This window comes from Triticum aestivum, chromosome 7D, assembly GCF_018294505.1.
Source record: "Triticum aestivum cultivar Chinese Spring chromosome 7D, IWGSC CS RefSeq v2.1, whole genome shotgun sequence".
Taxonomy (NCBI): Eukaryota; Viridiplantae; Streptophyta; class Magnoliopsida; order Poales; family Poaceae; genus Triticum; species Triticum aestivum.
In genome coordinates, this window is record NC_057814.1 from 179,813,807 (window position 1) to 179,831,486 (window position 17,680).

At 44.4% G+C, this 17,680-nt stretch overlaps 1 protein-coding gene across 1 annotated transcript; it reads left to right on the plus strand.

Moving 5' to 3' along the window:
* Positions 1–1,515: 1,515 nt before the first annotated feature.
* On the plus strand, positions 1,516–3,236 carry LOC123169264 (desmethyl-deoxy-podophyllotoxin synthase). The gene is made up of 2 exons (XM_044587096.1): positions 1,516–2,465; positions 2,555–3,236. The coding sequence occupies exons 1-2, from the start codon at positions 1,563–1,565 to the stop codon at positions 3,206–3,208; spliced, it is 1,557 nt and encodes a 518-aa protein (XP_044443031.1). The 5' UTR covers positions 1,516–1,562; the 3' UTR covers positions 3,209–3,236.
* Positions 3,237–17,680: the final 14,444 nt, after the last annotated feature.

The window sequence follows — 17,680 nt, forward strand, 5'->3', positions numbered from 1 at the left end:
ATGTATGTCCCTCCTTTTGGCATTTGAATTATTGTTTTCCAGAACCCCGGTTAATCAAAGCCCACGATAATTATTAGTGAATCAATTAGTGCCATGACAGCTCACAATTCCATTGAATGGAGGCTCCTTTATTTCCGGCAATTGAAATTCAATTCTTTTAATTAGAGCCAACCTTCTTTTATTGGGGCGCTCATCCCAATTATCGGATCTTTCCTTTTTTTGTTGACATGTGCAGTCAAGGGCACAAACCGTAGAACATAGCAGGCCAAGTGGCCCATGCAAGGGATAAACAAAAAAATATTAGAAACAATGCGCAGCCCACGCACCAGAAAATATGTATTGCGGGTTGATTTTTAAAATAGTGAGGTACCTTTTTTGCAAAATGTCACGACGGACCAAAAATACCTATTTGCTTTATTATTGAGTAAAGATAAAGATATGTTAGTAGTTTGTATCATGGCTTGAACCAATTTTTTTTTTTTTTTTGAGAAACACATGGTTCTTTAATAGAAATTGAAGGGGAGGCCCGTCTTTCATTCAAAAAAAGGAAACATCTCTACCACGACCACACATCCAGCCCACGAGGCCACGACTAGGAAGATTTGTGTTCAGCCCCCGCACAAGAAAAGGATTTGTCTTCAGCAGCAACTTATTTTTGAGAGAGATTCTTCAGTGCAGCAACTCTGTTGGACCGAAGACCAGCTGATTTGGCCCACCAGTCGCTATAGACGTGGACGCCGTAGAGAGTAAAGACTATTCGGACGGTTACTAGTCTGTTGTGTTGGTAGGACGAAAATGCATGCGCATGTAAGATGTTGGATCATTCAGCTCCCACCTCCCACACGATTGTTGTCATTTTTTCTTGATGATCTGGACTTACGAAGGTGGAAGAGAGATGTAGTACGTGCCATTTTCGTTTTCTTGCATGACTTGTTTGCAGTGCACCAACTCCATCTGTTTTTTTTTTAAAACAAGGCAAAAGACTTGCCATTTTCATTGAATAAGAAGAAGGTTTTAGAGTCGAGGCCAGCGGCCGAGTTACAATCCTCACTCTCGCGGCATTACATTACACAAATATTTTGCCCCGGCACGGCACCACCATGAGGCTTCCTCTTTGATTCGAGCAACAAGCACAACGCAATACCAACTCCATCTGCAGTTCTACACTATACACCATAACCACAGTATAATAGTCCAACACGTAGTTGGATTGGAGACCACCAGTCGCTACTTTTTGACTAGATAGTAGAGACTATTCAGACGGTTACAAGTCTGATAGTAGGCCGAAAATGCATGCACATGTTGGATTGTTTAGCCCCAGTGCGTTTGTGGTCATTTCTACATGATCTGGACGTCCGAAGATGGCAGGAAGGAAGCTGTGTGTGCTTGCTATTTCTGTTTTCTTGCATGCATGCACGCATGCATGACTTGTCTGCAGTGCAGCAGCTCCATCTACAGTCTAGAGCACACTATAAATATAACAGTTCAGCACGTAATTGGAGAGAGCACCTGATTTGGCCCCCTACCACTAAGTCGCCATGGACATGGACTAACTCTGCTTGATGGCCTTAGCCACGATTCTCCTTACGTTTATTCTGAGGCAGGTTCTGGGCGGTAAGGGCACAGGAGCCAGGCTTCCTCCGGGTCCATGGAACCTCCCCGTCATCGGCAGCCTCCACCACCTGGTCGCCACGAAGCTGCCGCCGCACCGCGCGCTGTTCCGCCTGTCGCGCCGGCACGGCCCGCTCATGCTGCTGAGGCTCGGCGAGATGCCCAACGTCATTGTGTCCACCCCCGAGGCGGCGATGCTCGTGCTCAAGACGAACGACCTCACCTTCGCGACCCGCACCAGCGGCCCCACGCTGGACGTCGTCGGCAGCGCCAGCGAGGGCATCATCTTCGCGCCGTACGGCGAGCACTGGCGCCAGATGCGCAAGATCTGCGTCGTCGAGCTGCTCAGCGCGATGCAGGTGCGGCGCATCCAGTCCATCATGCAGGCCGAGATCGCGCACCTCGTGGAGTCGGTCGTCGCCGCGTCCTCTGCCTCGCCGTCCGGCTCCGCCGTCGTCGACGTCGGCAAGGGGCTGGCCAGGCTGACCAACAGCGTCATCGCGAGGGCGGTGTTCGGCGGGAAGTCTCGGCAGCAGGAGGCGTACCTCCGGGAGCTCGACGTAATGGCGATTCTCGGGGGAGGGTTCAGCTTGGTGGACCTTTTCCCGTCGTCGCGGCTGGTGCGGTGGCTGAGCAGCTCCGGGCGCGCCATGAGGAGGCTCCACTCCCGGATGCAGCGCATCCTAGGAGATATCATCCAAGATCGCAAGGAGAAGAAAGTACCGAATGGTGCTTCTGATGCTCCTGCTACGGCTAGAGACAACGAGGACCTGCTGGACGTGCTCCTCAGGCTGGGCAAGGAAGACACACTCAGTTTCCCTCTCACGTCCGAGATCATCAGCGCCGTCATCTTTGTAAGCGATTCTGCTTCACTAATTTGCAACCTTCTCTACCTAGCATTGGTTCATGCTCACAGAATAATTTGCAACACGTACTGTTTCAGGATATATTTTCAGCTGCTACCGACACCACGGCTGCCACGTTAGAATGGGCCATGGCAGAACTCGTGCGCAACCCGGAGGCAATGGCAAGAGCGAAACTCGAAGTCCGACAGATGCTCGGACATCGCCGCAGCTCCACCATCACAAGCGCAGACCTGGCCGGCCTGCACTATCTTCGGATGGTCATCAAGGAAACGCTGAGGCTGCACCCCTCCGCGCCGCTGATCCACCGGGCGAGCCAGGAGAACTGCCGGGTCATGGGCTACGACATACCCAAGGGCACCGCCGTCATGATAAACGCCTTCGCCGTGGGGAGCGACACGGCGCACTGGGGAGCGGACGCCGCGGAATTCAGGCCGGAGAGGTTCGAGGGCGTGAGCGTGGAGTACAACTCACAAGGGCCGCACATGGAGTTCATCCCGTTTGGAGCTGGCCGTAGGCAGTGCCCTGGAGCCCTGTTCGCGACCACCATGCTCGAGCTCGTGTTGGCCAACCTGCTGTATCACTTTGACTGGGCGATTCCCGGTGGGGCAGGCCCGGAGACGCTGGACATGGGCGAGGTATTTGGGATCATCGTGCATACTAGGTCCAGCCTGCACCTGCAGGCATCCTCAGCATGCCATCTACAAGACCAGACCACCGTTGAACTGTCCTAGAAATTATTCACAGACAATAATGTTAAAACATCCCACAAGTTTTATCGGTTGAGCAACCAAGTTGTAATAATACACCAAATAATGTTTATTCCTTCAATATTTGTGAACTATGTGTGTACTATGTACCATCAATTTATTATAGTATGTCAGAATTGTTAATTTTCCTTTGACTGATTTTAATTTGGCTCCATTCGAGGTTTTTTTGTTTTTTTTGCACTTTGGCTATATGTAAGTTGCCTAATTTTTGAATTTGAGTCAGTCGATTTTTGTGTCCATTCATTGCTGCTCCAAGATTCGTGCACCTTTTTCGGGCTGAATATTTTTGACTAATCGTTGTTTTGACTCAGTCGATTCCTTAACAGGCTGAAGCCTGTTACCCCTTTAGTCAGCTACCCTCTCACTAGCCTATGGAGCTTTTTTTTTGAGAATCTCTAGCCTATGGAGCTGACCCACGAGAGCTCCTCGCCAGCGCCTTCAGCGCCCGCTGCGTCGCTTGCATGGGCTTGGCCCAGCAACGCGCACTGGCTCCCGCTCGCTAGCCGCCCACTCGATCGCTGGTTCACGCAGCACGCTCGATCGCTTGTTTTTTTTTTCTCTTCCCCAAAATTGCTACATTATGTCATGATTTCTCTTAGGAAAAAACCAACCGATTTTCTACAGCACATACTCTGGTTTTTAGGAAAAAGTTTATCGAATTCGAAAAAAAGTTCATCGGATTTGCAAAAAAGTTCATCAATTTTGAAAAAAAGTTCATCAAATTTGGAAAAAGTTCATCGAATATGAAAAAAAGTTCATCGGATTTGAGAAAAAGTTCATCGAATCTGGAAAAAAGCTCATCGAAGTTGAAAAAAAGTTCGCCAGATTTGAAAAAGGTTCATCGATTATGAAAAATGCTCATTGAATTTGTAAACAAAAAGTTCATCAATTTTTCCGAAAAAAAAGTGAAGAAAGAATTTTTCTTCAATTTTAAAAAAAGGGAAAAAGAAAAGGCGAAAGAAGAAAGTGTAGAAAAGATGTATGTTATCACATCAAGCTTGGTGGCGCGGTGGTTGTTGAGTCGTCTCACGTAGCGTTTGGTCGGGGGTTCGATTCTCACCTAGCGAACGAAGGGAGGGGGTGTGCGCCCGATTGTGGAAATAGCTGTATCGGGCGTAACGGGCGCCAAATAGGATTTGGCCTGACCCACCACTCTCCTCTCTCCCTCCGTTTTAGCCCGGCGATTACACACCCGTTCATTTACCCTTGGTTTTCCTTTTTTAGTCGAATTTTCCATTTTTCTTCATGGGTATTTTTGGGATGTTGGACGAGTGTTAATGTATAACAAAGACTATACAATATGTGTGTAAACTTTACTAGATCGCGAAAATTGCACTATTATATGCTTATTTTTTGTACATTACAAAAAAACAAATTTAAGTGTTACAAAAAAATACCCTCGGTTTTTCTTTCTTCTTTGTTTAGTTGATTTTTCTTTTTTCTTTATATGTGGGTATTTTTGGGTTGTTGGACGACTATAAATGTATACACACAAAACTATATTATATGTGTGTAAATTTTACTAGATTGTGAAATTTGCACTATTATATGCTTATTTGTTTGCATATTATAAAAATCAAATTTAAGTGTTAGAAAGAAAAATTACCCTCGGTTTTCTTTCTTCTTTTTGTAGTCGACTTTATTTTTTCTTTATGGGTAATTTTGGCCTTTTGGGATGTTGGACAAGTGTAAATGTACACACACAAACAATATACGATATGTGTGTAAATTTTACTAGATTGCAAAAATTGCACTATTATATGCTTATTTTTTGCATATTACAAAAACTCAAATCTAAGTGTTACAAAAAAAATTACCCTCGGTATTCTTTCTTCTTTTCTAGTCGTTTTTTTTCTTTATGGGTATTTTCGGGATGTTGGATAAATGTATACAAACAAATACTATATTATATGTGTGTACATTTTACTAGATTGCGAAAATTGCACTATTATATACCTATTTTTTGCATATTACAAAATAAATCAAATTTAAGTGCAAAGTTGTGTGCATTTTTTTCTTAATGAGTAGTACCGATGCCACTAATTCAATCTTCCTTAGAAAACTTTATTTCTTTTTTATTTATTTTATATTTTATTTTGTCTCTTTTATAGAGTAATACCAATGTTAAATCAACCCTTCTTTAAAAAAATACAAAAATTTCACTATTATATGCTTATTCTTGCATATTGTAATAAACACAAATTTATTTTTAAATTATGTGCAAATTTTGTCATTAATTCTTTTATGCTTTCTCTTTCTTTCTTATTAAAAGGGTAATACCAATGTCACTAATTTATTTATTTTCTTATATGCAAATTTATAGATTCTGTCGCATTCATTAGTCATTAGTGGCAATATCGAAGTCATTTTCTTGGGATTTCCAAGATTATCCGGTTTAAACAACAGTGTGAGGAGCATAAAAATATCACCCATCGGACACTGCTTAGCTGCCCTTCCTCTCTATATTTCTTAGTAGTTCTTCGTGCTGGCCCATCGAGTGTTGTTGTACCTCTAGATCAGTATGTGCGGATACCTCGGAGGTGTCGTTCACTTTGACACTAGGGGCCTAACTAGGGATCTATTTGGTGTTTATCTTTCTGCACATGAAATTAGGTTTTTCTTTCAATCTCACATTCAAGAATCAATGCAATAATAGCGTAGAAAATGTAAACTTAATTATGAACATTGTGACACCCAAGTTTCTATTGAATTTTTCAAAAAGATTTTTTATTTGACTTGAAGGGAGTGATTTAAAAAAATTCTTCAAGAGAACTCTCACTCTCAAATATTTTTCTTTATGGCAAAAATTTTATTTGAATTCACCCAAGATCTGCCTTTGACCTGGGGAGTTCTTGCTCTTCATTTGGGCTCAAGACAAAATGCTTTTCATTTGAGAGAATAACTTTTGAAAACCTTTTCTTGAATTTGCACTATGGCTTTTGGAAAGTACTTTGCCACTTTCAACTATTCCTTCTTGCCATGGCATAAGTGCAAATCCTCTCTCCTAAACACTCCCTCACCTCTGGATCATGATTTACATCAAATCCAGCAAGTTGAACCTCCCCATGTATTTATTTTCCATTCAAATTCTATTCAAATATTTTCTGCCTTCTATTCTACTTCTTGGAGATTTACAAAGGAACTCCATTTTCTGTTTGGACTTTTACCACCAAACTTCTTTCCCCTCCTAGTCCTTTGAACCCTCAACCTAGAACCATGAAGATCCACTGGTCTCCAGTTCAAAATTTTCAAACTACATCAGCTGCAAGTTTGGACCAGATTTGCCAAATTTGGTGAAATTCATTCAAAACCTTCTCCAAAAATTCCAAGTAAATTCAGGCAGCCCCTGGGTGCTTTGAGTGATCGTCTCACCAAGTTACAGCTCCAGAAAAATTTATCTCTTTACCAAAACCTACTGTCGAACACCTGCAATGCTTGGTCACTGTCAAGATTCAGTAAGTTCAGAGTTCAGTCAAGTGGCTGCTGTCGTTTTCTTCAGAAACGGGCGTCGATCTCGCCAGTACCCTCGCGTCGCCTTGCTCCTCGTCCTCGCCCTCTCGTTCCTGCACCGCACGAGTGCCTGGCATCTTGCGGGCATCGGCGACGAGCAGAAGAAGGTGCGCCGCCCCGTGACCGACGCCGGCGGCGGCTTTGCGGACGCCAGCGGGAGACACGGCGCCGCCGACTCCACCCAGCGCCGCCCAAACCGCCGGAGCCCGCCGCGTGGCCGTCCACTCCCCCGAATGCGCTGCCGCTCTCGTCGTGAACCCCAGGGCGTGGAGCGCGCTCTCTGCCGCCGTTGAGCCCGTGCGGTCACCTCACCGTGGGCAGACGCCATTACGCCAAGACCAACCCCGTTCAGCTGCAAATCGAGTCCAGTAACATCCACTGATGCTGCTCGACCTCAAACCCCCTGCCAACCCACTGCTCCGCCGTAATCGCTCGCTGGAGATTCTCCGTTCATGGCCACCCCGTCGATCTGCCTATAAATAGGGGCCCCGAGCTTCAACTCGAGCACCCACCAGCCCTACACTTCCCCTAGAGCACGCCCAGCCACTGGAAGAACCGCGAGGGGGTCTCCTTCCTCGACTCCGGCCGCCGCGATCCGCCACGGGATCCAGCCCGATTCGCCCCCGTGTGTGCTCCACAGCCCCCATTATCTTGCCAGTAGCTTCTCCTTGCATCACCCGTTCTGACCCGCGCCTCAATTCGTACTTTGCAGCCCTCCACCGGAGTTCCCCAACCTCACCCGAACCGCCGTCCGCCGGAGATAGTGTCGCCGTCGACGTGGTGCTCCCCTTTGGACGAGTCCACCACCCACCGACGCGGAAGAAGACACTGAAGCTCTTGGTACCCTCCGTTTCTCCTAACTCGCCGTGGTTCGACGCCGGCGTCCATCGCCGTCTTCGGGCGCCGGCGAGCTTTCAAACCTGACATGCGGGCCCCGCGTGTCAGCCTCTGTTCTATTTCCCCGAACCGTTTTCCGTTGGCGCCTTCGGGCAAAATACGTTTTCTCCTTGCGCTTGCGCATTCCCAGCCGAAGCGTTTTCTGTTTTCTCAGTTAAAACCCTGGAACTTTTCTGTTTCATTACAGAAAGGTCCCTGGACAGAAACCTTTATAACTTTTTAATGAAAAGGTATTTTTGAGTGATTCTTTTTCTGTCAATCTCCAAATTTTGTCTAGTTTTTTATGGGATTTATTTGAAAAATATTTGGCAAAGTTTCTGTGCATGTGTTGGTTTTCACGTTAGTACCCCGTTTCGTGATTGCCGTAGGTTCCGGGAGAGGGGACGGAGCCGCGAACTTCGCCGAGCTAGACTCCGACTTCTCCGAACCAGGCAAGCATGTTTGAACATTTGATATGGCAGATGTTTTGCATGTTCATGTGAAAGTTTGTGCGTGGCATGTGAGTGTCGATAAATACCTCGTTGCTTGTAAGGCAACGACCCGGTTGTTCCGAAGTTGCGATGACCTCTGATGAGAGGTGGCCTAATCATGTAGTGACATGAAGGGCAGCAAGGTGGTACTGTTGTAGCATGCCAGCCTCGCTTCATCCGACTCTCTTCGACGTTAACGTGGTTGGAGCCACGTTATCGATCTTTTCCCGCATGTTCCAAAATTGCGATGACCTCTGATGAGAGGTGGCCTAATCATGTGGTGACATGAAGGGCAGCAAGGTGGTACTGTTGTAGCATGCCAGCCTTGTGTCATGCAACTTTTCCGACGTTAACATGGTTGGAGCCGTGTTATCGTCCCTTCCCCTTTCCGTGCTACCACATGTCTCATTGCCAGGATACGGTTTAGTAAGTTGGTAACCTCTTTCCGTGTACACACCAAACAGAGAGGCCGGGATGATGCTACCTTGGCCCAGGATTAAAGCCAGTCATTCGGTCAGGGGGCATGGGTGTTTCCGGTTGGGACCGAGAGGGGGGGCACCCCCTTATAGCGCGCGTATAGAAATTTGATCCCATGCTACACGAGGTTGTAGCCTCCCCGACTCAGGGTTTTTCCTGAATGTTGCCGAGGGTGATCCCTGGCTTCGGATGGTTAAATTGGGTGTGTACTGGTTAGACGTGTTCCTTCCAGAACACCGTAGACGGAACTAGTCCCCGTGACTACTGAAATCCGTTGGCTGTGGTTAAGTACAAACTCTGTAGAGTCAATTCTTTCCAAATCATCGTATCCATGATCAGTAATGTAGACTTTACATCCAAATCTATCCGTGTGAAAATCTTGCCCCCGGTGAACAAGCTCAAGCGGTAAAATCTCAGATTTATTGTTATTCCAGTTGATGGACTAACTTTATTTTGTGTCTCATGCTTTTGATAATTTATGTCTCCGAGCTATTGTATTAATGAGTTGTGACATAAGCCCTTTATGTGACGTCGCGCAGACGTCCGACTGTGGCGTGTACTCGTTTCTCACTTTCGATATAAGCCCTTTATGTGATGTCGCTCAGACGTCCGACTGCGGCATGCACTGTCTTTACTTTCTGTTATAAGCCCTTTATGTGGTGTCGCCCCGACGCCCGACTGTGGCATTATTATTCTGCATTTTCCGCTCGAGGAGTCTTTTAGGCACTCGTTTGGCACCTGTATTATTATTCCGCATTTTCCGCTCGAGGAGTCTTTCAGACACTCGTTTGGCACCTGTATTATTATTCCGCATTTTCCGCTCGAGGAGTCTTTCAGACACTCGTTTGGCACCCGCATTACTATTCTGCAGTTTCCGCTCGAGGCGTCATTCAGACCCTCGCTTGGCACCCAGTATTTATTATCTCTATGTCTGATCGCTCTGGTTAACTTATTCATGTGCTTCATGTTTGCATTTGTTATACTTTATGTCCGAACTGTCTTGCGAGTACTTTCATAGTACTCACCTGGCTTGTTGATTTGGCCAGATGTTGACGAAGGCGATCTCTTGGATGAAGAGTTTGATAGCGCGTCCGACGCCTAGAGGAGTCCCAGTCAGTCCTGCGCGATCCCGGATATTGGTCACTTGTATCGTTTACGCTTCCGCCACCCGCAATAAGTCTTCTCGAGCCTCACTCCGACGCTCGAAGAGTTGTAGTATTCCGGAATCATGTCACTCGCTTCGCGATGATATTTCCACCACCGTTTTTATCATGAGTTAGTAGTTTGCCACCCTATCCGCCGTATTGTTTTATCGGCGTGCATGTAATAAATTGTTGGGCAGTCTTTGCTCAACCTTGTATTATATTTAGTACTCCTGGTATTTTTCTTCTGTGACCAATATATTGTCTATCAGTGAGAAGGAATTCTTCCTCGCTGGTCCGTAACAGGGATTGGTTTCTCAATAATTATTTTATTGAAAAACCGGTCGTGACAAACATGAAATAGAATAATAAATCTTTATTATTGCCTCTAGGTCATATCCAAAATGGTCGCAACTAGGAATATGGTTGGTGAGATCTACTTCTACAAGGAGAAATATTGACAAGGCTACGGATATAGATTGTATCCATTAGTGATCCAAGGTCACATGGAGTTCACATGTATGCCCATGTTATCAAAAGGGAGTCAATAAAGCGCACTTAGGGATCAAACTCCAAAACATCACCCAAAAATATTGACGATGTACCACTAGTTCTCAGTATTTCCACTATGTTGGGAGCCACCAAGCTACATCCACTTCGAACCTCCAAACCACCAAAGAGGTAGCTGATGAGGACATGACTACCTTGGATACGACCAAAAATATTGCGTACATGCATATTTGTCAGGTGATTTCTAGTGCAAACTATTCAATAATTTATTTATGTTATCCAGAACAAAAATACTTCACACACTTTTGTGTTTTGTCTAATTGCAGGTGTATGAGACATTTGTACAATCCACATATGAAGATAAGGCAAAAGGAGACGTTTAGGTTCTGTTCAAAAAGTCCTCTCATGTCACTTTTGGGCCAAGAGAAGATAGAGTCCAAGTCTCTCACGTTCTGGATTCAGATTCGGACTGCACAGACATACCTGACTCAAAACGCCAACAACTTTTTCATACGGACCCCGAATTGGGTGATTCTTTTTTTGTTGGAAGGTAGATTTCGTCCTCTTTCCAACCCAATTGGATTCACCTTTAAATTCGTCCGGAGCGTTGAGATATGGACGAAACAATCTGACGCTGCAGCAGAATCCGAGTCAAACAACAAGTCCAAAGGTGTTGCATCACCTCTAGTTGGGCCCATGAGCCTTCTACGACCTAGGGTTGGTTTTAGGCTGCCTTGGGACGTCCTCCCACCTCCTTGGCCGCCACCCCTTGCTCCTATATAAGTAGATTCATCTAGTAGCTTTTTCCTTGGGATTGGTTTAGTTAAAAGTTAGCCATTGCAACTTCGTGTACTTGGTTTGTGTCCAACGACCAGACCAAGACCACTTTCGGATCCCCACCTTTATCAATACTTCATCTATATTCGCAATATTCAGATTGCATTATCATATTCTTGCTTGTTCTTCGATTGCGTGCAGGAATAGACCTTCGTGGTCAGGCTGATTGTGCTTTCAGCATCGTCAGTAACCTCGGGAGATTGGTTTAGCGATTGCTAAGGCGCAACGTCGTGCACGTTTGTAGTCGGGTCGTCAAAGTCGGCTCCACCAAATCGATAGTTATAATCTCATCGAAAGATCGGGACACCCTCGCCTCTATCAAGTGGTATCAGATTTTTAGGTTGCTCGGTGAGATTTTATAGTTTTTCGTAGTTTAGATCGAGTATGTTCTTCATACCTACAGTCCACGAAAAATCCAAAAAAAAATTAGGGTTAGTTCATCATATCCAAGCTAGTCTGAGCCTTTGCAATTTTCCTTTCATTGCTTGCATAGTTGAATTATCGGTTGCATCGTCGTGTCGAGTTGCTGGTCTTAGTGTCTAGTTCGTTTAGAGTTTCGAGTTCTGTTCACAGTAGTCAAGCCGCCGCTGCATCATTATCCCTTCCACTGTCCACCACCCATCCATCAATTTCCATCACGTGCTACCCACCGTTCATTGTCATTATCATAGTTGAGATCGTCCACATCTTCGCTTGATCCAATCTGCATCTTATCTAGTTTGTTTTGGAAATAGGGAGAGAAAAAAAAGGAGAAAAAAAGAGAGAGAAAAAAAGTAAAAAAAAAAGTCAGAGAAAAAAAGAGAGAAAGAAAAAGGAAAAAAAGAGAGAAAAAACAAAATTCGGATCTATCTAGACTCAACCTCGTAGTTGAATTCGGATTGGAATCTGTTTTGCGCACTGTTCAGTAAAACAGGCATAACTTCCTCATACGAAGTCCGTTTTGGTATAGAATCATGACATAGCTTATTCCAGTTTTTCAGGCCAGTTTTAGAATTTTTTGACTCCTCATATCAACTCGGAATTGAGTGATTCATGTTGCGTTTGAAAGCTTGAGCCAGTACCTTTGTTGAGGAAAATTATCAAAAAAATTGGCACAAATTTTCCAGAGGAAAGTTGGAGAGGAAGTTGTTGTATATCCTGCTTGGCAGTTGTTTTTCATCATTATCTTTACTGCCGTTGTGATCTTCACTTATATCTTGCTGTCCAGAGCTACTTAGTATCCTTCATTGATGCTAGTTGTGCTACGCCGTGACCCCATTAGTGTTCTAGGCTCGCGTCTCTAGTCCGATCTAGCCTAGGACCAGCACAGTTCCGTCGTTGAGCGTTTATTCAACATTGCATCTCTGAATTGATTATTGCTAATATTTTGCTACCATATATAGCCAACCTAGCTCCACATATTTCTGCACCGTGTATACGTACGTTCCCCTGGCAATGGCTTTACACAATCTTCAGAGTTATTTGACACCGCTGGTTGCCTGTCATCACCTGTTGCTTGGTAAGAACTTGTAAGATATAGATATTTGCTTTACTGTGAGCGCTTTACCACCACATCCTAGTAGTTCATAGGAACATTATTCTTGAATTTTGTTTCTTGTTTCTACTAATCATGACAGGATCTAGAGTCAATTCATGGGGTTTGTCGATCGTGGGAGACGTGCCATCACCTATGCTAATACCACAACCGTCACGAGAGGTGCACAAACATCCAAATGCACATGATCAGGTTAATGTTTCTATACCACCATTTAATGACCGTTTTAGACCTGGTTTATATATTGAATGGGAGTTTGACATAAATAATATATTTGCTTCCAATAATTTTGATGTACGTAAAAAAGTTAAGGTTGCGGTTGGTTCTTTCACTGGTTATGCTGTAGTTTGGTGGAGTGAATATTGTCGGTTACACCCTAATGATATACCTACTTTTTGGGATGATTTGAAACTTGCCATGCGACATACATTCGTTCCCGCTTATTATGCTCGTGACATGATTACAAAGTTGCAACATTTAAAACAAGGTAGTGACACCGTAACGAAATATTATGATACTTTACAAACTACCTTGCTGCATTCCTCTTTAGAAGAAAGCGAAGAAGATTTTATGGATAGATTTTGGGGAGGATTAAATCGTGACATTCAGGAGGTACTAATTCATGAAGAGTGTTATCCTATGGACCATTTGTTTCATCTTGCTTGCAAAGCTGAACAGGAAATAAAACGACGTGTTGCTCACAAGGAGAACAAGCGCGAGATGCACATTCCAAGAGTTGATACGGTTGTCCCTTCAACTACTAGGCATACTATGACAACCACATCCGTTGTTGTGAGGACTACATCACCTCCACCATGTGACACATCATCATCGAGAGTGCCTACATCATCTGAGTTGATCATAAGAGGTAATGACAAAGGTACTAATCTTCCACCTCCACATGAGTATGATGAATGTCTTGTCAATTTAAGTGCACCATGCGGTGAGCTACCCACTACTTTGATCACACCAGCTACTTTAGAGGACTACGTTGATGATTTGACTTTGCCATGTGATCAAACAATTTTGAGTGAACCCATTGAATTAACTATCGATGCAAAAGAATCAAGTGAATCAGGGAATAAATCAGATTTGGTTCAAATATGTTTGAAAATAATTGTGCCAATGTTTAATCATTTTGATATGACCTCTAATCTTGGTGATGGTTCATCAATGTTGGGATGGTTTAATGATAAGCGTTGTCAATCTTTTGATATGAATAAGAGCTTCACTTATATGTGCAAACTGAGTTGCAAGATTTTCATGCCTTTGACTTCTTGTGATAATATATTGGCTTTACATTTCACGACTTTTGAAGGGTGCTCTTGTATAACTGTGTCACATGTGCACCAAATGACATCAGTAAAAACGGATGACATATACATATACAACGTGTACACCTTGTCTCTTTTGTTAGCCAGATTTCAGATTAAGCAACGCCGAGGACGGCTTTGTCTTCAAGAAGGGGAGGATGATGAGGACATGACTACCTTGGATACGACCAAAAATATTGCATACATGCATATTTGTCAGGTGATTTCTAGTCCAAACTATTCAATAATTTATTTATGTTATCCAGAACAAAAATACTTCACACACTTTTGTGTTTTGTCTAATTGCAGGTGTATGGGACATTTGTAAATTCCACATATGAAGATAAGGCAAAAGGAGAAGTTTAGGTTCTGTTCAAAAAGTCCTCTCACGTCACTTTTAGGCCAAGAGAAGATAGAGTACAACTCTCTCACATTCTGGATTCAGATTAGGACTACACAGACATACCTGACTCAAAACGCCAACAACTTTTTCATACGGACTCCGAATTGGGTGATTCTTTTTTTGTTGGAAATTAGATTTCGTCCTCTTTCCAACCCAATTGGATTCACCTTTAAATTCGTCCGGAGCATTGAGATATGGACGAAACAATCTGACGCTGCAGCAAATCCGAGTCAAACAACAAGTCCAAAGGTGTTGGGCCCATGAGCCTTCTACGACCTAGGGTTGGTTTTAGGCTGCCTTGGGACGTCCTCCCACCTCCTTGGCCGCCACCCCTTGCTCCTATATAAGCAGATCCATCTAGTAGCTTTTTCCTTGGGATTTGTTTAGTTAAAAGTTAGCCATTGCAACTTCGTGTACTTCGTTTGTGTCCAACGACCAGACCAAGACCACTTTCGGATCCCCACCTTTATCAATACTTCATCTATATTCGCAATATTCAGATTGCATTATCATATTCTTGCTTGTTCTTCGATTGCGTGCAGGAATAGACCTTTGTGGTCAGGCTGATTGTGCTTCCAGCATCGTCAGTAACCTCGGGAGATTGGTTTAGCGATTGCTAAGGTGCAACGTCGTGCACGTTTGTAGTCGGATCGTCAAAGTCGGCTCCACCAAATCGATAGTTATCATCTCATCGAAAGATCGGGACACCCTCGCCTCTATCAGTAGCCCTTGAAAAACTCTAGTTCATTTGGAGCCTCTAGGTGAACTCCATTCGGAGCCATCAGAGCACTTCTGCAAGCCTCCATACCCTAGTAGAAACCTCGCAACCATTCCGGTAGGAAATTCCGAGCGACATCCAGTTGTTCGTCATAAAGAAACCTCGACTGATCATGTGGAGAAAATCAAACATTCAAAATAAAAAAAACACTTCACACCTACCCCACGCGCTTTGCATTGCTTCTGCTCAACATATGTTTTTTCGTCGTTCTGTTACTGCTAGTACACACATGATGCTGCTACCACACCGCTACTCCGATGCCCCCCTGCAACATGCTCCTCCGCCCTTTCTCCTTGATTGTAGTGGTCGATGCTCACTGAAGCTCACTGCACTGCCATGGACACCACAGTGGAGCTCGAATCCGAGGTTCTCCACCTGTGTCGAGCCTGTGGGAGATGGTAGACCATGGGAAATGGGTCCGAATTTGATAGATCTGCCAACCACATTCTGGCAAGGCCATGGGTGGCGAGAACTATTACTAGGAGAAAATGTTGATGATTGGCCTTTCGATGGTCCATATGTTTCTTCAACATCTTGCAAGCTCATGCGTGTTTTCCACGGGGCTACAAGTCTTGGGTTACATGATGAATACCTACGATGAGCCTTCTCGGCTATTTTGTTGCAACCAAGCGAGGATTTGTTGCACATATATTTTGTGTTGCATGGGTTTGTTTGAAATGTTGTGATGTTTTGTTGTAGGGTGAAACCCTATTTGTTGATCTTTCAGGAATTGGAGAGGAATCCATAAAGAAAACGAAGAACATTGGGAAGAACGGGGAGAAATCACAAGAGGAACACTCAAGAACAAGTCCAATCACACATCCACTAGACTCACGTCCACACAAGATCCACAAAGGTACATGAACAACAAAGGAAACAAGGATACATGGTAAAATTCACTCCAAATCCTATGAAGAAGATGAGGTCTTGAATCCAAGATGGATCTTCCCTAGAAGGGGTCCTGATATCCACTAGGGATCTTCCCTAGGAGGTCTTGATCTCCATGGGAGAGGGGTTGATAGGAGCAAAGCTCCCTAGATCTCAAATATACTTTGCTAACCCTAACAAATGACCTAGGTACGAAATATATAGGTGGCTGCAGGAGAGGGACGAAGTGGAGGGAAAAAGGGGCATTCCCCGTCCAGCTCACGGGAAGGCCCGTGCGCACGGGCTAAAGTACCCCCGTGGGCACGGTACACGCCCGTGCGCACGGGAGGACAGCAGCTCCAGCGGGGGCTCATGCGCACGGGGTCCGGGGGCTCATGTGCACGGGGTATCCAGAAAGTCTCTGGATAGCTCCTTGCTACTTCTGAGTTGCGTTGGGATTTCCCCCGAAGAGGGAGGGTGAAGCAATATAGTAGCTGATAAGTATTTCCCTTAGTGAGAACCAAGGTTTATCGAACCAAAAGGAGAACCACGAAAATCCTAGTGAATAGCATCTGCACACACAAAAGCAAATACTTGCACCCAACGCGGGCAAAAGGGTTTTTAATCCCTTTGAACTCGTTACTTGCAAGGATCAAATCTTATATAGGTAGATAGATAAATTGCAAAGAAAATAGAGTAAAATTGCAGCAAGGTTTTTTTGGTTTTAGTAACTGAAGGAAATATGCCCTAGAGGCAATAATAAAGTTGTTATTTATATTTCCTTATATCATGATAAATGTTTATTATTCATGCTAGAATTGTATTAACCGAAAACTTAGTACATGTGTGAATACATAGACAAACAGAGTGTCACTAGTATGCCTCTACTTGACTAGCTCGTTAAATCAAAGATGGTTAAGTTTCCTAGCCATACGCATGAGTTGTCATTTGATTAACGGGATCACATCATTAGAGAATGGTGTGATTGACTTGACCATCTGTTAGCTTAGCACGATGATCGTTTAGTTGGTTGCTATTGCTTTCTTCATGACTTATACATGTTCCTATGACTATGAGATTATGCAACTCCCGAATACCGGAGGAACACTTTGTGTGCTATCAAACGTCACAACGTAACTGGGTGATTATAAAGATGCTCTATAGGTGTCTCCGTGGTGTTTGTTGAGTTGGCATAGATCGAGATTAGGATTTGTCACTCCGTATATCGGAGAGGTATCTCTGGGCCCTCTCGATAACGCACATCACTATAAGCCTTGCAAGCAATGTGACTAATGAGTTAGTTATGGGATGATGCATTACGGAACGAGTAAAGAGACTTGCCAGTAACGAGATTGAACTAGGTATGATGATATCGACGATCGAATCTCGGGCAAGTAACATACCGATGACAAAGGGAACAACGTATGTTGTTATGCGGTTTGACCGATAAAGATCTTCGTAGAATATGTAGGAACCAATATGAGCATCCAGGTTCCACTATTGGTTATTGACCGGAGATGAGTCTCGGTCATGTCTACATAGTTCTCGAACCCGTAGGGTCCCACGCTTAACGTTCGATGATGATCGGTATTATGAGTTTATGTGTTTTGATGTACCGAAGGTTGTTCGGAGTCCCGGATGTGATCACGGACATGACGAGGAGTCTCGAAATGGTCGAGACATAAAGATCGATACATT

What these genes read in the sequence shown, in the direction of transcription:
- LOC123169264 (XM_044587096.1), top strand. Translation starts at nt 1,563, where the DNA reads ATGGCCTTAGCCACGATTCTCCTTACGTTTATTCTGAGGCAGGTTCTG. An exon ending in TCATCAGCGCCGTCATCTTT is followed by an intron (nt 2,466 to 2,554) that starts GTAAGCGATTCT and finishes GTACTGTTTCAG; the next exon opens with GATATATTTTCAGCTGCTAC.